This window comes from Microcaecilia unicolor, chromosome 1 (genome assembly GCF_901765095.1).
Source record: "Microcaecilia unicolor chromosome 1, aMicUni1.1, whole genome shotgun sequence".
NCBI classification, from domain to species: domain Eukaryota; kingdom Metazoa; phylum Chordata; class Amphibia; order Gymnophiona; family Siphonopidae; genus Microcaecilia; species Microcaecilia unicolor.
The window spans coordinates 236,567,548-236,592,021 of record NC_044031.1 but is presented as its reverse complement, the minus strand read 5'-3'; the positions used below and the strand labels follow the sequence as shown (position 1 = coordinate 236,592,021).

The 24,474-nt window shown below is 41.8% G+C and overlaps 1 protein-coding gene across 3 annotated transcripts in view; it reads left to right on the top strand.

Annotated features, from left to right (window-relative positions):
- CTNNAL1 (catenin alpha like 1) overlaps window positions 1-24,474 on the top strand; it is a 442,864-nt gene that overhangs the window by 141,892 nt on the left and 276,498 nt on the right. The window contains exon 1 of one of the 3 annotated variants that reach the window (XM_030204923.1): window positions 4,116-4,154. The exons of the other annotated variants lie outside the window; for them this stretch is intronic. Coding sequence (XP_030060783.1) covers window positions 4,149-4,154 — 6 coding nt within the window. The 5' untranslated portion in view covers window positions 4,116-4,148. Of the gene's footprint in view, window positions 1-4,115; window positions 4,155-24,474 lie in introns of those variants that run through there. 3 annotated transcript variants of the gene reach the window in all.

Below are 24,474 nucleotides of genomic sequence, written 5' to 3'. Positions count from 1 at the left end.
TGAGTGGAATGAACAACCTTAAAACGAAGTCAACAAAGATGGAAAGTGGTTCTAGAATTGATCCATTGCCTGAAACTATGGGCCTCTCTGGTGGATTCTCGAGGGATTTATGTATTTTAGGCAATACGTACGTAGTCTGGACAACTGGATATATGACTTGAAGGAACTCTTTTTCTTATTGGTGAGGAATCCCATCTTTGAATAGATGTCGATCAATTCTGCATATTTCTCTGTAAGTCTTCAGTTGGATCTTGGAGTAAAGAGATGTAGAATTCACAGTCATCCAGTTGCCTCTTGATCTCATTTACATAATCTGCGTGGTCCATGATCACAATGCCCCCGCCTTGTCTGCAGGCTTCATAGCTACAGTGGGGGAAATAAGTATTTGATCCCTTGCTGATTTTGTAAGTTTGCCCACTGACAAAGACATGAGCAGCCCATAATTGAAGGGTAGGTTATTGGTAACAGTGAGAGATAGCACATCACAAATTAAATCCGGAAAATCACATTGTGGAAAGTATATGAATTTATTTGCATTCTGCAGAGGGAAATAAGTATTTAATCCCTCTGGCAAACAAGACCTAATACTTGGTGGCAAAACCCTTGTTGGCAAGCACAGCGGTCAGACGTCTTCTGTAGTTGATGATGAGGTTTGCACACATGTCAGGAGGAATTTTGGTCCACTCCTCTTTGCAGATCATCTCTAAATCATTAAGAGTTCTGGGCTGTCGCTTGGCAACTCGCAGCTTCAGCTCCCTCCATAAGTTTTCAATGGGATTAAGGTCTGGTGACTGGCTAGGCCACTCCATGACCCTAATGTGCTTCTTCCTGAGCCACTCCTTTGTTGCCTTGGCTGTATGTTTTGGGTCATTGTCGTGCTGGAAGACCCAGCCACGACCCATTTTTAAGGCCCTGGCGGAGGGAAGGAGGTTGTCACTCAGAATTGTACGGTACATGGCCCCATCCATTCTCCCATTGATGCGGTGAAGTAGTCCTGTGCCCTTAGCAGAGAAACACCCCCAAAACATAACATTTCCACCTCCATGCTTGACAGTGGGGACGGTGTTCTTTGGGTCATAGGCAGCATTTCTCTTCCTCCAAACACGGCGAGTTGAGTTCATGCCAAAGAGCTCAATTTTTGTCTCATCTGACCACAGCACCTTCTCCAAATCACTCTTGGCATCATCCAGGTGTTCACTGGCAAACTTCAGACGGGCCGTCACATGTGCCTTCCGGAGCAGGGGGACCTTGCGGGCACTGCAGGATTGCAATCCGTTATGTCGTAATGTGTTACCAATGGTTTTCGTGGTGACAGTGGTCCCAGCTGCCTTGAGATCATTGACAAGTTCCCCCCTTGTAGTTGTAGGCTGATTTCTAACCTTCCTCATGATCAAGGATACCCCACGAGGTGAGATTTTGCGTGGAGCCCCAGATCTTTGTCGATTGACAGTCATTTTGTACTTCTTCCATTTTCTTACTATGGCACCAACAGTTGTCTCCTTCTCACCCAGCGTCTTACTGATGGTTTTGTAGCCCATTCCAGCCTTGTGCAGGTGTATGATCTTGTCCCTGACATCCTTAGCTCCTTGCTCTTGGCCATTTTGTAGAGGTTAGAGTCTGACTGATTCACTGAGTCTGTGGACAGGTGTCTTTCATACAGGTGACCATTGCCGACAGCTGTCTGTCATGCAGGTAACGAGTTGATTTGGAGCATCTACCTGGTCTGTAGGGGCCAGATCTCTTACTGGTTGGTGGGGGATCAAATACTTATTTCCCTCTGCAGAATGCAAATAAATTCATATACTTTCCACAATGTGATTTTCCGGATTTAATTTGTGATGTGCTATCTCTCACTGTTACCAATAACCTACCCTTCAATTATGGGCTGCTCATGTCTTTGTCAGTGGGCAAACTTACAAAATCAGCAAGGGATCAAATACTTATTTCCCCCACTGTATTTGCTGATTGAGAGCCAAATCCCTAATGGCTTCTTGTTCATTCCTGTTTGTTATAAAATCGAGGCTGTTGGTTCTTTTCAATTTTTTTTTTCAGATATCTCTCGTTGAAGGAATTAAAGGCCTGTATCAGGGGGTTGATGGCTCCTGGAGGAATCCATGATCAAGGTTTCTTTGTGACTGAAATATCCACATATGGTGTATTGCTTTGTGAAAAAGCTTGTATGATTTGTAGTTTGCATCTAAATTTAAATAAATCTGTCCTTGTTTGAAAAGCGCTGTACTTAGTTGTAGGGACAAATGATACACGATTCTGTTTCAGTCAGTATCTTGTTGGACAGGTTGAAAATGGGAATGTTCATTTCCAGTTGTTGTTGCTATATCTCTCCCTGCTGTAATGCTGCTGGTAATGATATATCCTCTGCCTCTTCCTCTCTGAGGGAGTCTGTCCGTGGACTGTTGATGGTGAGTGAAATGGTGCTTCTCTGGAATCTTTCTTCCACAGTTCTTCTAAAAAAAGAGTATGTATGGATAGAGGGAACATAGGTTCTAAAATGTAGTTGGGGGGCAGATGGAGAGCGGTCTTGTTCTGTCAATGGCCCTGGGTGTCTTGATGAATTGGGAGATCTTGCTGGACTCCCCAAGGGAGAAGTATAGAAATCTCTGGAATCACTTCTTACTCTTTACCTTCTTTGTTCAGTTGGTGTTTGATCGTGTGTATTGTCCTCACTGTGTACAACATTCTCTACATTGGGAATGGGATCCTTATCCCTCTTTGGGGGATAATAAGGTCTTGCTTTGGAGAAGGTGTAAATGGAACCTCTTCTGTAATCGACTTCTGGCCTAGTCGGCACTATAGCATGACCTGAGATACTATAGGGCTCAATCTCCACTGAATGCACTCAAGAAAAAAGTTCTCTTGAAAATAATAAATATTCAATGTGTGATTGCATTGCGTGGGAAATCACATACACCCAGATGCAGAGTTCTCCATATGACTACTAAGTCCAAGGTGGAACAGAGCAGCGGCAACCCCTTTTGTAAATCAAGCCTCTCACTAGGTGCAGGGTTAGATTTATCTACTTGTAGGGTTGTATACACTATTAAAGTTACCACCTGCAATTGCAGGTAGGTCCTGCTGTCTGAGCAAAGACGCCACTCGGGTCATAGAAACTATGATGTATGACAACATTAAGCCCCCTACAGAACAAAATGATAACCCCTGCATTGAGGTTCAATGTTGATGCTTCTAAGACCGCTCCTACCCACTACTTATTTCATTTAGCACATTCCACTGAGGACAAATCAAGCAATATCTGCTTTGTTGCGGTTAAGGGCATGGAGTATTTTGTGTCTTTTAATGGGAAAGGTTATACCTCCCATATTCCAAAAGATTATCGTAACAGACTGAAGGGGACAAAAACATTAAATAACAAAGCAATGGTACTTGCCACTCCAAATGGAGCAAGGCCCTCCCAGCCAGCAGCCCTCTCCATATTAATGTCCTCCAAATCCTGACAAACAAAGCAATAATCATCCATACTGCCTTTCGGTCTGTACCAACAAAAAAAGAAAAAGATAAAATTATACAAAATCCCCTGTCCCCTTCTCTCTCTCCCCCCCCCCCCCCCCTCCCTCCTCTAACTCTCCTCTCATCTTTACTCTCCTCAACTGCAAAGTCCACATGGGGGAATAAGATGTCTCCCTTCCTTCCCACTCCACCCTCAGGTTCATCCATTTAATCTGATCTTGAGATCTTTAATTACTAAATAACAAACACCTGAAGTTCTTATTTGGCTCAAGTCCGTCAAGGTAAGGTGCTGTGTAGACTGAAAATATCTCCCAGAGCACTGATAGAGCAACAGGGCCCTTTCCCTGATGCTGCCTGTCATTCTGTTGAGGATTTGATGACTTCTCACTCTGGAGAGGAGGGAGCATAATGCCATTATTCCTTTCTGTGCTGCAGGAACATGCTGTTACCATAGGCCATTTTTGCTCTTTACTGGTTTCTTCACTTTGACATTTTTCTAGCAGCTGTTACTGCTGCTGTTTTCGGTTGTGAAATAACTTTAGCATTTTCTTTTTTCCTCATATGGAACTGAGCCTATCTGTCAACGATTCATATCATCTAGATAAGCTGCATGGAAAAGGAATAGATAAAGAGAAGAGTTTTAAAGAAACCATCTAATAAAAATGCAGGTAATAAGATCTGCCTGGCAAACTCAAGATTCTTTAACACTAGTTTGTGGCCAGGAAAGCAAAAACATTTTTAACTGTACTTGAGCTGTTTTTAAAGCCAATTCCATTTTTATATGGCAGATTACCAGCATTTCAGTGGAAAAACAATTGGAAAAGCTGCTCATTTAAAAACAAATTCAGAGCATTATAGACCTCATTTACAAAGCTGTTTATTCCCATTGGCCCAGAATTGAGGTGGGGAAGGGAAAAACGTAGTAAATCGGCTGTTTTTGTTGCCATAGCTAAAGCAGAGTAAATTACAATATTGATTTAAGTTATACACACTTTACAATCTAAATTATCCACAACCTTGGAGAGGCACTCTAAATATTAACATCTGCAGAATTATACAACTTTATTATTGTGATTTCTTGTGAAATTAAGTTCTCCATGAGCTCTGAGTTTTTTTTTAATTATTGTGGTCACGCTTTTAACAGTATTTAAATCATGAAATTGCCTTGTCTGGTTTTATACATTCTCATTTGGATGGAAGGCACGATCTTCTGTCATGCAAAAAAAATGCTTTATAAAGGTGCGATGAATAGAAACCTTTATCAGGCATGCTATAGTGACCTGAGCTATCATAGAATTGTAGAAAATGATGGCAGATGAAGACCACATGGCCCGTACAGTCTGCCCATCCATACCATCGATTACAGTGGAGAATCTTAGGACATAGAGGTTGGGGTCCAAGGATTTGTCACCACATATAAATGAGACTACGGGATAACAGAACTGTTAATTTACATCCATTCAGATTTACTGTACTATATAACTTGCCTTGCTAGTTCAAAAACTCAACAATATAAAAAATGACAACATCACCCATTGTTTAATTGAATAATGCAGAGATTAGCAAAAATTAAATCAAACGCTTTTTATTTACAGTCAACACAGGAGTGCAGCACAAGAGAATATTATAGTACCATAAAATGTCAAATGGTCTAATGCTTATTATATAAAATATGAAGCTGGTTTTGCTGTTTTAAATGGTCATCTTCTTATTCCTAATAGCGTTGGCTATAAGTTGAGTGGTTATTAATTCTTGCTTGTAGTTTGCCTTAAAATTCTTTATTCCATGGTCCAAAGGCTGACTTCAGGATATTGTATGCTTAGCAAAAAAAACACACAAATGTTACCATCTCTGCAAACAAGAGAGTCAGCAGGAGGATGAGTGGGGCAGAGATCAAAAAGCAGTAGGGCTCTGCCTCCAGCTTCCTTGCAGGTAAGGGCTTGTGTACTATTCAAAGATATCTGTGGCCATGCATGCATTTTTTCTATTTGCATATGTCACAGGCAAGGATGCATGGTCTATATGGTAAAAACACCCAGGGCTGCTAAATTTCCTGATAAGTGGGGTAAGTTTATGACTGCCAGTTTTATTGACTCAAAAAAGTAACATTACCTGATATTTTATCTCCTTAAAGCCAGCAGACGTCATTTCATCATATTTGGAAGCTTGGAGTTCTATCTGGTAGGATCTTTGCAAATAAAGCAGTTTCATCACAGTTGTAAATTTGTTCATCATTGTATCAACAGCTTTAGATAATGGTTTTCAGTTGTACTGGAAATGTGTTTGTAGCTGTGTCATCTGCAGACAAACGTTCCCCAGAAATCGTAGTCGCAGTTATGCCAAATCTCTTCTTGAAACAACCCAGCCATCCTTTGCTGGCCTGAAAAGATTCATCTCCCTTCAATCCATCTTGGGCCTGCAGGATTGGGCCACTGATTGGTATTCCTTCCTGCTGCTGTTGAGTGAACCATATGCTCATGGCTTTGTCCAAATCATAGAAAACATGCTTTCGTGCCACACCTGTACTGGAATCAATGTCCTTTACAAAATCATGCACCTTGTCATGGTTTTTAATTCAACTGCAAAGTGTAGATTTGGATATGCCCATCTCCTGAGCCACAGAAGGTTGAGTTTTGCTACTGTTTACTTTTTCTATAGCTGCCAACTTCTCTGCTGTGATATACATGCGTACTTGCCATTTGTACTAACTTTTCAAGTGTGCAATTACATAAAAGTCACACTCAGGAAGTAGAGTCTTGTTCCATGCACTTTTTTCCTCTTTGTGTCATGTACACTATATGTGTACGGCCAACCACTGCTTATTAACAAGCACCACGTTTTATTTTTAAAAAGTTGGGATCTGTGTTAATCCCACAGTTTAAGTGAAACTGTGAGTTAACAGACCGCGTACTGTTAGATCTCTACTGTATATCTTTCTCTCCTTTGGAAATCCAATACGATCCATTGTCCTCTCCCTTAGAGATCCTGTGTGTTTGTCCCCTATTTTCTTGAATTCGGATACAGTCTTGGTCTTCTCCAACCTTTTTGTAAAGAAGTATTTCCTTAGATTACCTCTGTCCATTCCCTTTCACCTTCATCCTGTGCCCCTCGTTCCTGAACTTCCTTACAGTTGAAAGAGACTCACCTCCTTTCTGCATATGTAGGGAATCCAACAGTGATAGATTACGAGCCAGTTCAACAGCACATTTATCCTTGCCAGTCTGGTCATCCATAACGCTCATCAGACGACGTAGCACAAGAGCCCGATAATGTTGTTTGAAATTGGCTATTATGCCCTGATCCATAGGTTGGATCAGAGAGGTAGTGTTTGGTGGCAGGAAGACCACCTTGACGTTAGACAGCCTGACATCATCACTGCATGCAGCACAATTATCACAAAGCAACAAAATCTGACGCTTTTGTGCCCGCATTCTAGTGTCTAACTTCTTTAGCCACTGCTTCCAAATTTCCCCAGTCATCCATGAATTTGTGTTAGCCTCGTATGACACAGGAAGTTGCTTAACCTTCTTGAAGCAATGGGGCTGTTTGCTCTTTCCAATGACGAGGGGTTCCAACTTCTCACTCTCATCCATATTGCAGCAAAGGAGGATCATCAGTCGGTCCTTCGACGTTTTACTTCCTGTAGTTTCGGCTTGTTTTCAATACAAGTGTTCCATCAGGAATTGCTCGCTAGTAGAGACTGTTTTCGTCAGCATTGAAAATGTCACGAGGTGCAAACTCGTTCAAGATGGTAGGAAAAACTGAAACAACCCAATTTTTAGCACCAAAAGTCATCAGTGTCTTGTTTCTCACCATGCTGTTTCTTGAATTTTATGTTGTTCCTCTCCTTCCATCTTTCTAACCATCCAACAGTGGCTTTGAATTCAGTTAGTCCAAGACTTTCAGCTAGCTGATTAGCTTTCTCCATAAGCAGTGGACCACTGACAGGAAACTGTCTGCTCCTGACTCGAGAAAACCACTGAAGAAGAGCATCTTCTACCTCCTCAGCTTTTTCCACCCGATTTCATTTCCGGTGTGGATTTGTATTGTTTTGCCAGTCTTCCAGAAGCTGGACTTTGTGCTTCAAGATATGTGAAATTTGACTGGGATTCACATCATATTCTTTAGCAATAGATGTTTGACTTTGTTTGTTTTCTAATTTTTTAAGAACTTCTATTCGTTCAGCCAGTGTTAGTCTTACAGTTGCGCGACAACGACAACTCCAGTGTACACTCTAACAACATTCTTTTGCTTATTCTGCCTGTGGAGTTAACAAACAAGATTTCAAATTTATCGCCCCTTTGTCACGTGCCAATCGGCTTCCATATTCCAAGCGTTCGCTTATGCGGAGTCCTTCCTGTAGAGGAGCGGTCTTAAACCATGCATATAAGCGAATCTTGCACTTATCAGTGGTGCGGAAGTTTGGCCCAAAAACAGGACCGAAGTATGGCATGCAATTAAACAGAGCATGCGCTTCTCCGATGTGCACTTAAATGGAGTGCACTGTACTTGGAAGACCAAAGTCAAAAAAATTCTTTCAGGTTTTTGAATTTTCCTAAGTTTTCTTAAGTCTTCTCTGATAACACCTGTGGATATGCTAAGAAGGCATATGCATGACGTTTTGAAAATACCATCAGAATCTCTACCTGTAGTGCTAAAGACTCAGTATTTGAATTTGATCTCCAGCTCTGATACTGAACTTGTGAGAAATAGGGACTTTCTAAGTCATCAGTGGAGATAGCGACTCAGAGAAATACTCTTATAGCAATGTTTGCTTTGGAAGTGGACTGAACATTGGTTTTGAAATCTTATTTCCGAGTGACTGACAAGAGGTTTTTGGGGTCTAAAATAAGAGTATTTCCTATTCTGTCAAGATATACACAGAAATGACGTCAAGAATTCTTGGCCCTTAGGCTTAGGATACAAGCGTTGGGACTGAAATTATTATTGAGATTTCCTTGTTCTTGTGTTATATCTTTTCAAAATAAGACTTAAAGTTTTTTGAACCCAGACAACTTGTAGAATTTATTGTGACTAGAGAAGATGAAAGGGTCCAAATAACTGTTTCACAATCCACCAAGGTCGGCTAGCAAAGTTTGAAGTTATAGAATTTGGCCATAACAAATTTGATTATATTTTATTTTCCTTAAGTTTAGAATGTGTAATCTTGGATTACATATTGTGGTTGAACTGAGTAATTTTATTTCCTATGTAAGATGTGATATTATGTTTGGATGGAATTTATAATTGTCACATTAGAGTGATTGCGTTATTGTACAAATGGGTCTCTCTTCAATCAAAATTCATTATTAAAAGGATTTTTTTTAAATACAAGAACTGTGTCCCTTTTGTTTTTAAAGGCCCTTTGTGCTGTTTTTTTTTTTTTTTGCTCACATTAGAGTGATTGTAATATTGAAATCATGATAAAAATTAAAAAAAAACAATAAAACTCTGCTTACCACTACCCTTTGTCGCCTTCCACTTAACCATTTCTAACCCACTCAGTCATTGTGGGATCTATACCAAGGACACTCAGTTTATGTATAAGTCACCTATGTGTGTCAAAGATATTGCTAAAATCTAAGGAACCCATTTACTAAAGGGTTGGCACACACAGGCTTGCTGTGTGCCAATCTGGAACTAGCACCAGGCTACTGTAGGAGCCCAGAGGTAGTTCCCACCTCCAGTGTGTACCATTTCTAGTGCCAGAAAAATATCTTCTATTTTTGCACACCTGGTTACTGCCGGGTGAGTACAGGAGCCCCTACCGCCCTTAATGGGTGGCGGTACTGACTCCACCCCACCCCCACCCCCGAAACGGCTGTGTGGTAAGTTTTCACGGCCATTTCTTTTCCTCAAAAAAAGACAACCTTTTACCCACTGCAGTAAAAGGGGGCCTCAGTGTGTGTCAAAAACACAGGCTGATGCTAGCACAGGCCCCCTTTTACTGCAGCTTAGCAAAAGGGCTCTTAAGTATACCTCATCCAGTGCTATCCCTTGCTCCGACTCTCTGGTCAGCTAGTCAAAGAAATTTAATCAGATTTGTCTGACAAGGCCTACATCTAGTAAAACCATTCTGCCCTTGGGTCTTGCACGCCATTGGATTCCAAAAAACTCACTATCCTTTGTTTTAGAAGCATTTTCATTCATTTACTTTCCACAAAGGTCAGACTAACTGGCCTGTAGTTCCCCACATCCTCCTATTTTTGTGGAGAGTGACTAGTTCAGACTCTAAAGAAGCATTGAAAAGGTCAGACAACGCAGCCACCAGAACTTCCCTAAAAGTTCCTTCTGTACCCTTGGATATATCCCATCCGGTTACATCACTTTGCTTACCTTCAGTTTAGCTAGCTCCTTGTGAGCACAGTCTTCTGAAAATCATCCCAAGTTCTTCCCTACTTCCATTTCTATATGTTTGTCTTCTGCAGTCCTATTTCTAGCTCCTCTCCTGTGAATAGGGAACAGGAATATTTATTAAGCAATTCTTTTTTTCTTCTATTTGCATCTTTGCTTCTCTTATCTCATATGAACCTGAAGAAAAATTTTGTTTAAAAGCCCTACCCCCAAGAAAAAAAGAATTTGAAAAAAATTAACATTTTTTTTCTAGTTTGGTGCCTTATTGTATTGGGTTGTCTTTAGGGAACCAAGTTAATTTTATTTGTGGGTTCCCCCCTCCCCCATCGTCCCTACAGGAGAGAAAATTGAAACTGGGATAGCCAGATATCCTTTTTTTTTTTACTTCGCAGTTTCTTCTTACTTTGTAGACTTCAAGATTATTTGAAGCTGGCCTATGGAGCTCTGAGCCTTCATTCCAAATATCTGGAGCTTTCCTCCCTATTTTTATTACCCTCTTTCAACTCAGCCCTACTATCTGGAAATCTAGCTGACATAAACCCTATGGGGCCCTTTTACTAAGCTGCGTAAGCGTCTACGTGCGCCAAAATGGAGTTACTGGACAGGTACCATGTGGCCCTTGTGGTAATTTAATTTTTTGCACGCGTCTGATATGCGCACCCAAAAAATATTTTTTATTTTCTGGTGTGCATCAGCTATGCGTGCCAACTGGCATTTGGCGCATGTAGGTCATTACCGTCAGGTTACCGCATGAGACTTTACTGCCAGATCAATGGCTGGCGGTAAGGTCTCAGACCCAAAATGGACACGTGGCAATTTTCATTTTGCTGCACGTCCATTTTTGGCAAAAATTTAAAAAAGAGCTTTTTTATAGGCGCGCTGAAAAATGGATTGGCGCGCACCCAAAAACCTACGCCTACACTACCGCAAGCCATTTTTTAGCACACCTTAGTAAAAGGACCCCTAAGTCTTGGCGACTAGTTGTCTAAGAGATGGCTGAGACTCCTGCTCTTGTGGGCTTGGAACCCAACCTCATTTTTCTCTGAGTTGCATCAACACGAGCCTTCATTTAAACTATGTAGGAATATTTTCTCTATTTTATATTCTTTCACAAGTTTTCAAAAAGAAACTGACCAAATTTTGGTTATGGTGCCGAAACTGGCTCAAAATTATTTTTCTGCCCGGTTTTGGTTTCAGCAAAAAGGCTACAACCATGGTTTCAGTTTTGGCTGAAACTGACCATGTGTTCTTGGCGGAAGCCGAAAATCTGTGTTTTTCCCTGTTTTTCTCCCTCCCTCCCTCTCTTTCCACTCCAAACAGGATTTATCTTTTCACCACTGCCCACCTATAGGTGCCCCCCTCAGACTGCTATTTTGAGAGTTGAGCTGACCTGAGGAAGAGTAACTACTGATCACCCCTGCTCTGACTACACTACTTGTAAGTTAGTCGAGGGGGGGGGGGGGGTACTTTTTTTTTAATGCAGCTATGATCTTGCATTGTAGTTTATATGGTAAATAAAGTGCTCCAAATAAATGCTTTTGATACTAAAGTTTAGCAGGAATTTAAGTCGGTAAATAAGGTCCTTAGGAATTAGCCTCTCTGTGGAGGTATGGTATCAGCTGTCTCTCCAAATTTGGCACAAAGTCAGCCACTATAAAAGCATTGTGGCATTTAGTTTCAGTTGTTATTAGCTGAGGTCCATGTATGCAGAGGCTATTTTACTTGGAGGTAAAATATGGTCTTTCATTATTTAATTATATATATTCTGGCTTGGATACTATTTATTGATTTAAAAGATTTCTAGTCTGCACCATCTACTATTCTGGCGGAGTACAAAATACATCTGTAATTATAATTCACATACCGTAAAACAATACATATATGCTCTCATATATATATTTAAAAAAACTACTTGGGTGATTCTGAAAAAAATTTCCAGGCTCTGTTGGGTATCATAAAGGTGCAGCGTTTTAATCAAACTTGTAGCATGCAGAAGCTAGATTTTATGAGAAAGGAACCTGCATTGATTGCCTTCAAGCACAAGTACTGCTGAAGTTTATAGTGTTAGTAGGAAAATGATATTACAATGAAATGAAGTTTATATATTAGAAAGTAATGTGAGAAATGTATTGCTCTTGATAGTAATTGTTTCAGAGCATATATAGTCCTTGCATTCAGTAATGTCAATGTGCTTTTTTATTCTGGATTGTGCGTCATGCTGGTGTCGTGTCCGTAGTGTAGACCAGTGGCTGGACACCTTTATGCTTGTCCTTTTTACACATTCTCACAAAGGTCCTGTCTCAGAAACGATTTAATTATATATGTGCCTAAATGTGCCAGACTTGTTGAGAAGTCCTATAAAATATTTCCCCAGTTGTCATCCTTTCCCTTTGCTTGCAGTTCCTGGGATTGGAGGGTAGTAATCTCCTGTGGGTTTAGAGCAGAGGACTGCTAGCTACTAGCTCTGACAGTCCCCCAATGTGTCGCATTGGTTCATAGTCACACAACCAGACTTTAGTTTTTGGTTTTGGTTTCAGCTTCAGCTGAAACCAGACAATAAGTTTTGGCTGCAGTTTCAGTTTCGGCCAGCCTCTATTTTCAAAGTTTCCATGTTTTATTTCTATTGAATATGCTCCTGAATGGCAGACTTTCGTGGCAGTTAACAATTAAAAACTAGATAGATGAAGGAAGAATAGAAAAACAGAATTGAGATTTACACTAGGATTAAGATTTAGGATCGGGGCTGTGAGTTCCATGTTCTAGCTTCACCATCTGCCTCTCCAGTCCTTAATGAGTGTAATTATTCCTCAAAAGCATTTTAGAAAAGGAACATTTACAAGCCTTTCTTAAATGTCTGAAATGAAGTCTCTAGTCTTAAATTAGATGGTAAAGAATTCCAGAGAGAAGTGCCCACCACACTAAAATTGAATAATGGATGATGTCCAAAAATATGTATCGGAAAGAATGGATAACTAATTGGTTCTGTTGCAATGACTGTAAAATGCTTAGTAAAAATTAGTAAAAATGATTAGTAAAAATGAAACGGAGATATACCAGAATAGTAGATTTTGTGTACAAGAGTCAAAATCTTAAGTTATCTGATGAATAACAACTCACGGCTCAGTTAGTGCAGTCATTCCAGTGATAGTCCCCTGCCCCGGTTTCATTCTAGAACCCTGCAAACATTGGCTAAGTCTATAACTTGGCACCAAGATGATTGTGCCTCACTGGGATGCACTCAGCACCTGTTCTATAACGGCAGAGGAATGTCTAAGCCATTATAGAATACTAGTGCAAAACTGTGTTGGCATGTCCAAATGTAGGCGTTCCCAATTATGGCAAATCGATGACTGGTGTAAGTTGGTATGCCTACGTGCAGCATGCAATGCATGCAACTGATAGCAATCTCAAAATCGATATAGCAGAATTAGAAAAAGTTCAAAGAAGAGCGACCAAAATGGTAAAGGGGATGAAACTCCTCTCATATGAGGAAAGGCTAAAGAGGTAAGAGCTCTTCAGCTTGGAAAAGAGATGGCTGAGGGGGGATATGATTAAGGTCTATAAAATCCTGAGTGCAGAAGCGTAGCCAGGTTGTGACGCCAGGGGGAGTGGAGATGCGTACGTGCACACAGAGTAAAAATAGGCGCCATCATGTCCGAAGTCCGTTTGGGGGAGTGGTCGCTCCCCTGGTGCCCCACCCAGCTACACCACTGCCTGAGTGGTGTAGAATGAGTAGAAGTGAATTGATTTTTTACTCGTTCCAAAAGTACAAAGACTAGGGGACACTCAAGGAAGTTACATGGAAATACTTTTAAAACAAATAGGAGGAAATATTTTTTCACTCGACGAATAGTTAGGCTCTAGAACTGTTTGCCGGATGATGTGGTAACAGCGGGTAGCGAATCTGGGTTTAAAAAAAGGTTTGGACAAATTCCTGGAGGAAAAGTCCACAGTCTGCAATTGAGACAGACATGGGAAGCTACTGCTTGCCCTGGGATTGGTAGCATGGAATGTTGCTACGATTTGGGTTTCTGCCTGGTATTTGTGACCTGACTTGGCCGTTGTTGGAGACAGGATACTGGAGTAGATGAACCATTGGTCTGACCCTGTATGGCTATTCTTATGTTCTTAGTTGCATGCATTGCTTGGCTATATGCCCATGGCCCACACATTCTCCTTCCTCTTGTACACCCCCCTCTTGCAGTTATGCGTTAACAGCCTAATTCTATAAAAGACGCCAAAAATTGCACATGCAAATTTGGGCAGGTGCCCAATTTGCACACGCAGTGTAATTAAATAACATGCTAATTAGTGCCAATAATTGGCTTTTTAACAAGCAATTATTGGCACTAATTAGACTTAACTAGTATATACGTGCATAAATTTAGGTGTGGGATTCATGCCTAAATTTTACATGCAACTTGAAAAAGGGGGGGGGGGTGCAGAAATGGGAGGATCATAGGCGGAACGGGGGTTTTCATTACATTTACGCGCATTATTATAGAATGGGGGGGAAACACGCCTAATTTAGGCATGTTCATTTGCACCACGTTCCAGTTGGTGCAAATGGCTGCACTTAAAGGTAGGCACGATTTTGGACATAAGCGCTGTTCTATAAACCGTACCTAACTTTAAGCTGTCCCAGTTATGTTGGCTGTATAACAGCTTATTTTCATTATAAATTATTGCTTTCTGCTTCATTTTTCTAATAAGTGACCTTTTAATTTTGCCATAATTATTAGTTACTAGTGGTCAGCATTTATTAAATGGCTCCTTGGCTTTTGTACTTTGTCTAGTGAGATGTTTTTTTTTAGAATGTAGGACACAGTAGCAAAAATAAAACAAAACAAAAAGCAATTACAATAGAATGCCAGCCAGTTAATGTAGCTAAAGTATTTCTTGTTAGTTTGCATTCCTAGCATTTGTCCTTTCTGATGGTCTCATAGCTTTATTGATTCTGGAGGAAATTGGATTATTTTCTGGGGTTTTTTAAAATTCTTTCCAACCAAATGGCTGTTGGAAAGAAATTATATATAAAGAGGTCAAGAACACCTCTGTTTGGGGACAAAATAACTCTAAATATTTTACAGAATAGGACCAAATTTGGAATGGGGGAAGGGAGACAGACCAGTTAAAAGACGCATGAAGTTCAAAAACGAAAGTTCCAGAAACATAAGCTCCACGAAAAATGGCCAGAATCATTTCTATGAGGGAGGTAGTGTCTGCGGCACAGAAACTTTGATAGCGTGAAACATAGCAGTTAGAAAAATGTGCCTTTCGCCTCATCACTATCTGTCTAACACCATTGCATTGCATAAAATGAGACCTAGAGTAAATAATACATGTTAGCATGCAGTAATGTGATAGTGCTACATTTTCTAAAAGTGTGCAAAGTGTTAGTAAGACAGTGGTTAACTTATAAAAATTGGAATCCTGAGTCTCTTAGCATGCTGGGAAGCAGCAAGTTAATTTTAGCATAGAAGAGACAGTATCAAAAATGGATAAAGAATGAGGGGTATTAAGGTTTAAAATTTGGAGAAGCAGCAAATGGATGAATTAATATGAATGTCTGAAGAAAGCTTTTTGCTGTAGTTGTCCCTGACGTCAAGAACTGTGGAGAACTCTATCATATTTCTTAGTACTGTTTAACAAAATAGATGTGAAAAGACAGAACAAGTACATGGCATTTATGCCAATTACATTAGAAGGAATGTTGAAAGACAGACAATTTTCTGTTCATAGAGATCCATGAAACTTACTTTATGTGCAGTATGGTATTCTGGTCCCAGATCTTTCCCACCCTCATGGATAAAACACTGTTTTTAAATTGAAATAGATTTTCAGACCTTTCTTAAACTTCGTAAAATAAGATTATAGGTGCAGAAAGGGAGGTAGATGTGTTCGAAAGATATTTGACGGAAAGATAGAGTGGTTTACTAACTGCAGATTAGATGAACGCAAGGTTCTGCCTGGAACATAGAGAGTTAAATATCACAATAAGAACAACGGAAAACTGGAAGAACATATTTGGTATATCATTGTAAGGAGTTTATAAGGAATTCTGCTGGCTTCAGGCAACCAGTGTGCGACCTTGAGGAGTGGGGTTACATAATCCCACCTCTTAGTGCCTACTATAATTTTTATTTCTGTATTTTAGATCATTTGAATGCATGAACCTTGAAAGAGGAATGGATCAACATGCACAAGGACACGGTCAAGCAGGGCCGATCTTAGCAATTGCGGGGCCCTGTGCAGACCAGTTCACTGGGGCTCCCTAGTCCCGCCCCCACCCAGCCCTGCCCCTGGTTGACAAGATATGTTTTAAACATTTTCTTTTATTTCAAAGAAAGAGAAATCAAGCAATACTTGTATACAAAAACTAATTCAAACATGAAACATGAAAAATGCTATACTAGGAAACCTTTGGGTTTAAAAAGCAAAACCATGTGCACGTAAGGACTAGATAAATGAATTAAAACAAATCCCCTTAATATGTAATACTTGGTAGCAATAATGAAACAGTGATTGAATATTCAGATAGCAAGCAGCCTGACCTAACAGATTTGTTTTCCACTGAACATAATTAACTTTGTATGAACTTGGCTGCTAATAGTGTGCTGAACTGGACAATGTTGGCACATCTAGCCACACCCTTTTACCAGCCATGGTGCAGTAATCATTGAAATATTACACCAGTACAGGAGAAGAAAAATAAATTGGGGTTTTTTTCATTATAAATAATTTCTGTAAGCTGTTACACTCCAGTATATCCAAAATGACACAAACCAAATTAGCATACAGATTCTGCATGCAGCAGCACAATACCAGAAAAACAGAACATTGCTGTACATTGCAAAATAAGACAGCAGATGTAAATTCTCAAATAGGACATATTCCAAACACTAAAATGAAAATAAACTGATTTTTTCTACCTTTGTTGTCTTGTGACTTTGTTTTTCTGATCATGTTAGTCCCAGTCTCTGATTCTCCTGCTCTCTATCTGCTCCCTTAACTCCACTTCCAGGGCTTCCTTTCCATTTATTTCTTTACTTTCCTCCTTTCTTCTTCATTTCTTGCGCTATATCCATAGGTAAAAGCTGGGTCCTCCGTAGACTTGACTGGAGGAGGTATAGAGTGGATCCAGCTTTTGCCAATTTTCTCCAGCCATGTGCAGTTTTTCTCCTCTTTTCCCATTCCCTCATCTCCGTCAGTATGCATCGCCTTCCTCTTTCTTCCCTCCCCTCCATCCATATGCATCTCCTTCCTCTTTCTTCCCTCCCCTCCATCCATATCCAGCATTTCTCCTCCCCTCCATCCATGTTCATCTCACTTCATCTCACGTCCTCTCTTCCCTCCCCTCCATCCATATCCAGCATTTCAACTCTCCCCTCTCCTCCATCCGTGTCTAGAAATTCTCCTCTCCCTTCCATCCATGTGCATCTCCTTCTTGTCTTCCCTCACCTCCATCCATGTCCAGCATTTCTCCTGCCCTCCCCTCCATCCATCCATGTCCAGCGATTCTCCTTTGCCCCCTGCCCTCCCCTCTCATCCACATCCTGTGATTCTCCTCTGTCCCCTGTCCTCCCATCCCATCGATTCTCCTCTGCCCTCCCCTCCATGTCCAGTGACTTGCCCCAGCCCCCAACTTACCCACTTTTTCACCCCCCCGAGTTTCAGTTCCCAACCCCAGCCCCACCTGTGCCCTCAGTTTTCCACCACAGCCCTCCTTTCCTTCCAGCCGCCCTGCGTTTTAAAAGTTGCAGTGGCAGCTGCAGCAAAAAAGCAGGCTCGTCTATTCTTTACGCCTTCCCCTTCTCTCTCAGCATGCACTGTGTGCCGCCTTTGCAGAAACAGGAAACTGCATCAGGAGAGGCGAGCCTGCTTTTTCGCTGCAGCTGCCGCTGCGACTTTTTAAACGCAGGGCGGCTGGAAGGAAAGCAGCTGAAGATCAATGGCACTATGGCAGGGAGCGACAGGAAGCGCCGCGGGGCCCCTGGAGGTGCGAGGCGCTGTGCGACCACTCCTGTCGCCCCTACCTAAGACCGGCCCTGTTCTCACAGGTCTCCCACTTAGCCATCTCTCTCCTCTTCAATCTGTTCAAGATTCTGTTGCACAACTAATATTCTGCCAATGTCGCTATGCTCATATTAGCCCTCTCCTCAAGTCACTTCACTGGCTCCCTATCCATTTCTGCATACGGTTCAAACTCCTCTTATTGACCTATAAGTGCATTCACTCTGCAGCTCCTCAGTACCTCTCCACTCTCATCTCTCCCTGCACTCCTCCCTGGGAACTCAGTTCACTGGGTAAATCTCTCTTATCTGCACCCTTCTCCTCCACTGCTAACTCCAGACTCCATTCCTTTTATCTTGCTGCACCATATGTCTGGAATAGACTTCTTGAGCTGGTACGTCAAGCTCCATCTCTGGCCATCTTCAGATCTGAAGTAAAAGCCCACCTTTTTGATGCTGCTTTTAACTCCTAACCCTTATTCACTTGTTCAGAACCTTATTTTATCATCCTCACTTTAATATTCCCTTATCTCTTATTTGTCCTGTTTGTCCTAATTAGATTGTAAGCTCTGTGGAGCAGGGACTGTCTATTCATGTTCAAGTGTACAGCGCTGCATACGTCTAGTAGCGCTATAGAAATAATAAGTAGTAGTAATTTTACCTCACCGCACCATTGGTCTATGAGTTTGTGATATGAACAGCGGAGAGTCGATGGACTGGCAAGTGATCACATGGAAGTAAGGGTACCTATGGAGGAGGAGGAGGCAGGATTTTATCAGGGTGCTGGGGCTGACCCGTGCCTGAGTTTATCAGCTGTGTGAAGGATCTGTGCCTCTTCTGGTGCTTGTTCACAAAAATTAAAATGCCTGGCGAGCTGTGACTCATTCTCAGCCATTTTCAGTGTAATCTTCTAGCTAATTGCTGGTGCTGTTGCTTTGGCAGGATATTTATTTGCCTTTTGGTTGTTCAGTTGTTACTTAATTATGAATGTCAGACTAAAGAACACAAATTGGTTTTGATGTGATATGCGTTATTGTTTGCTTTTTTTAATGTTGACAAAAACAACAAAGCAATGAAATAAAGGAAAGCACATAATAGCTGGGAAATTAGAAATCCTTTGCTCTGTGGTACACACACGCTTATTGTGCTGTCTCTTCAGCAGAACATCTGCATGTTTTAATTCTATCCTGTATATGGTTATCAGTTCTACAGCACCTGTTGGTAATCTACAGGTTCCAGATCTGCCTACCTTGTGTTACCTGCCCTTCAGTAATGTGGTTAAGTTAAAGGCCCTGTTTATTAAGCTTAATATTTATTTATATTAATATTATATTTATTTATTTATATTAATATTATATTAATTATTATATATTTATTATATTAATATTATATTTGTTTATATTAATATTTATTAAGCTTAATAATATTGTATGCCTTAATATTGCCCTTTAAGCCTCCCATTGTCCCCTTCCAATGTTTCAATGTCTGTGTTCCACTGTTATATTCCTTAACGTTACTTCGATTGTCTCGCTTAACTCTACACAATGTAATCCATAACCAAGTTGTAACAAATTGTATTTCCTTCACTTATATCATACTAGCCGTTGAGCCCGTAAAAACGGGCTGGTATTGGGGTTTTCCTTCCCCCTCCCCGCGAGGTCGCCACCGCTACCGTCCCCCCCCCCCCCCCCACCCCCGGAGTTGCCGCCATCCCTCCACCTGGCCTGGGCCTTCTCTCCGCTACTAAACTTACACATTCATTCGCCGGAACGCAGCACGCACATCAGCTGAGCTGCCGTCGGCCCTTCCTTCTCTGCCTGTGTCCCGCCCTCCTGTGACGTAACGTCAGCGAGGGCGGGACACAGGCAGGGAAGGAAGGCCGACGGCAGCTCAGCTGATGTGCATGCTGCGTTCCGGCGAATGGATGTGTTAGTAGCGGAGAGAGGGCCCGGGCCGGGTGGGGGGGAGGAACGGTAGTGGCGATCTCAGACGGGCAGGGGGAGCGGTATCAACCTCGGCGGCGCAGTTTTCCTCTCCCGCCCTCATCACGTATTGACGCGGGGGCGGGACAGAGAGGGAAGTCTCTACTGCGCATTTGCGAGTGAGTCGGTCACTCACCGTTTATATGTTTGATTGTAAGCCACACTGAACCCGCAAAAAGGTGGGAAAATGTGGGATACAAATGCAATAAATAAATAAAGCTGCGCTAGCGTTTTTAGTACGTGCTAACTGTGTAGACACCCATAGGAATATTATGGGCGTCTACATTGTTAAGGGGCGCTAATGCTTAGGTACACTAAAAACGCTAACTTGGCTCTAGTGCGGCTTAGTAAACAGGGCCGTAATTTTGTTCTTTACCAGAGTAGTGGACTTTAGTTTCATGGGTGTGCCCATGTTGTCCCAGTCTTCTCAGGCTAATTATCATAAGATTCCTCCTCCAGTTAAACTGTGACTTGCTTTTTCACCAGATTCAGCATTTTGATGCTCTGCTCTCCTATGTTATGGAAATTGTCTTTCTCCTGACTTATGTCTTGAAAATCCCTAGAAGAAATTCAGAAGGGGCCAGAATATTTGGCCTAGGCCTTCTCAGATCACTTCTTTGTCCTCCCCACCCTTAGTAGCCTGTCTTTCTTTTTTCTTCTCTACTTAATTTTATTTTCCTGTTTTGGCTGTCTTTGGTTGATGATGTTTGACATCAATTTGCATTTTTTTCACTTTTTTTGTTTGAATTGTTGTGTCTGTTTTAGTCCTGTGAGACTCTACATTGCCTTGATGTTCCTATTAACAAAGGGTTGCCTGTCAAATACTGAATGAATATATAAATTTGTAATTTATTTGAATTGAACAGTAAAAGACTATACCACACTGCAGTTAAGCTTCTGATAGAGGCAATTTGATCCTCATGTAAATATTCATCTGTGCAGCACCTCCTACCTCTTTGCTTTAAAATGAAGTGAAAAGATAGTCTTCAGTGTTGTGTAGTCTTTTTTTATTTCTTTTGCCATCTGCTCATATCAGGGTTTCCACCAGAGAGGTGTCAGTAGAGCAGGATGTCTAGTGCGTTAATTCTGTACTCACTTATTTGCTGTGTTCAAGTAACATCATTGCTAGGTTGGAAATTAAGGTGAACAACCATGTTGTACCTTTATTTTTGTGGACTAACTTGCTGTACACCACCTTGGGTGAATTTCTTCAAAAAGTCTGTAAATAAATCCTAATAAATAAACTTAATTCCTTTATGACTGGTTTTTGAGAGCTCTGCTTTCTTCATTAGTTCAAGACACAGTTTTGAAGAGTTGGTCACAAATGGATTAACTTAATTTACTAAAAGGAGAGGCAAAAGAGAGATGAAGATTCAGCAACTCCGATATTGGGGAACTAAGGCCAATGCCGGACAGGCTTCCACGGTCCTGCAAATGGAAAACGGCAGATGAGGATTCAGCAACTCCAGTATTGTATATCATTTTATTATCACTTGCTGCACGTGAGGGTGCTGTAGAAGTCAAGGGGCGGGGGGGGGGGGGGGGGGGGAGGAAGGCATCTTAAAAAAACAAGTTAAATACTGTTAACAGTACTTTGGTTGTAGCATATAGAGGCTCATTTTCAAAGCACACAGACTTCAAAATGAGCACCATATTGTACCAAGACTGCATCATACTTAATTTACCATAGCTTTGTAAAAGGGCCTCATAAAGTTTAATTTATAAAAGGACACCTATGTGAGAAGTCATAAGAACATAAGCGTTGCCATACTGGGACAGACCGAAAGTCCATCAAGCGCAGTATCCTGTTTCCAACAGTGACCAATGCAGGTCACAAGTACCTGGCAAGATCCCAGAACATTAAAACAGATTTTAGGCTGCTTATTCCCTGAAAAACTAACTGCTTTTACTATATTCTCTGACAGTGACTTCCAGAGTTTGATTACACATTGAGTGAAGAATTATTTTCTCCAATTTGTTTAAAATTTACTACTTTGTAGCTTCATTGTGTGCGTGCCCCCTAGTCTTAGTATTCTTGAAAGTAAACAAGTGATTCACGTCTACCCGTTCTACTACACGCAGTATTTTATAGACCTCTATCATATCTCCCTTCAGCCGTCTCTTCTGCAAGCTGAAGAGCCTTAACTGCTTTAACGTCTCCTCGTAGGGAAGTTGTCCTATCCACTTTATCATTTTTGTGGCCCTTCTCTGTACCTTTTCTAATTCCACTATATCTTTTTTGAGATGCAGTGTCCAGAATTGCACACAGTAGTCAAGGTGTGGTTGCACCATGGAGCAATACAAAGGCATTATAGCATTCTCATTTTTGTTTTCCATTCATTTCCTAATCATTCCTAACATCCTATTTGCTTTTTTAGATGCTGGTGCACACCAAAAAGATGTCTATTTTAAACCTTTTCTATAAAAGCAACGCCTGTACCGTGCAAATGCCTATACTCACATTTACGCATGCTCCAAGGGCAGATCTGTAATGGTGTGCTATATTAAGGTGCTTACTCTCCTTTATAAAATACTAGCATGACAGGTGTCAAAGGTGGTGGTCAGATAGATGGGCACGGAGACAACTAGCTCCGGGACCCAGAACTGGATTGTGCCAAGATTGAATAAAGAACGCAGAACCCTGATCACTCTGGGATGAGCGTGGAATGGAGACAGCGGCACCAGCCTAGCCTAGCCGAGAAGATGAAGAAGGAGCCACAATTGGAGCCAAAAAGGGCTCGGACATACCTGCGGGTGTCCTCGGACCATGTTGGGAAAGAGGAGCACCCAGCCAGAGGGTACTGCCGACCATTGCGCCACTGTTCCACTGCCCTACAGACCCAAGCAATCGAACGACGCAGAGACAGAGCCACCGATGACGATTGTCCACGCACAGAGCCTTGAGGAGTGCTCAAACAGCTAAGATGCTAACTTCTCCTGCCACACGGCCATAACATCCTTAGGGAAATCCAGCACCGGAACTAGCGCTATGTGGCAGTCCATGACAGGGATGTCAGCAACAGTGCGGTGACCTAAGACCGGACCGACGGAGAACTCCAATGATGAAAGCAAAGACCTCTCCTGACCAACAACCGCCCTCTGTTGGAGCCCGTTATCAGCAAGATATGACGGAATGTGGATGGGACGTTGGCACCCGAGCCAGCGCTGCACCCACGGACGATCACTCAACTCCCTAGAACCAAGGCCGGGAAGAAACCAGGATGTCAACTCGGGAAGGAACCCACTCATAGGAGATTGTGGCGACGAGCCCTTGAGCTGCAGCAGCATTGCTTCCAACAAGGATGCCACATCCAAGTTGAGCTGCAAGTTCAGCATCACAGCCTCCTGGTGAGAGTGGTACCTACATGGGGGACAACTCCTGTTGTGGGAAGTCAACAATCCAGGTAGAACAGGAAACTGCAGGCCACACTTTAGAAGAAAAAAACCCCCTCACAACTAGCGAATCTGACCTGGCTGGGTGATATACAGATCCTGAGAATAACTATAAGTTTGATTCCTTCCTTGTCCCTTAACAAACTTCAAAATGGCCAATATAAGGATGTGGGTTTTCTACTATTTGATAATAATATGGATAATTGGGTTACGAGCTGCCTTGCCTAATGTATGGAACAAAATCTCTGTACACATTTCTGTCAGACAATGCTCCCATCATCAACTGGAAGAGCCGTTACAATCCTCACAACAAACCAGAGACCAAAATAACAACCAATAGCAAAACATTAAGCCTGAATAACAATCAACACAACCACAATCTCAAAAAACATAGACCACACAGACAATTACAAACTTAAGCACACCAACCTCAAACATGATACATATGTTCCAATTCCAATAGGATATGTAAACGTGAGGTTGAAACATGGCTACACCTTAAAGACGACCCAGTACTGAGTGACCTATGCCCATCGGGATATAAAACAATACACATCAACAGAACTAAAAAAAAAGGAGGTGGGGTTGAGTTATTATACAAATCCTTCTTCACAGTAGAATGTGTTGCTAAACATATATCCTCAGCAATTGAAATTTTGGCATGCAAAATCACTGATTCAACACTAACTGGTCAACTTTGTATCAACATTTGTACAAACCAATCAGATATCCTACTACTAGGAGTTATTAATCTGCACCTAGAAAAACAGCATGACACCAACACCAGAACTCTAATGAATTTCCTAAACCAATGGAATTTCAAAACAGCACAAGCCATTTCATCCCACACAAAATGCCACCTATTAGATAAAATATCTCACAGGTTCTCACCCAATGTCACGTATACTCCGCAGGTAACTGGGGTTGTGAGCCCTTGGGCCACTGCCGAGAAGCGGCAGCGGCAGGAGTATCACCCAGACACAGGACAAGGCAGACCGGAACTGGAACACAGTGGAACTGGGCAAGGCTTCACCTACACTTAGCCACCCTTCACCCAGAGTTAAGCTCCGGGCTGCAGGCGGCCGGCAGGACTTACCGGACAGGACAGGAAGGCCGGACTGCAGGACACAGCAGCAGGCAGACAGACAGCAGGAAACACTAGAAACACGCTGGGTTCCAGGGAAACAGCAGGCAAACGAATAGTCCAGAAACAAGCCGGGTCAGGCAGGTGGCAAGCAGAAGAATAG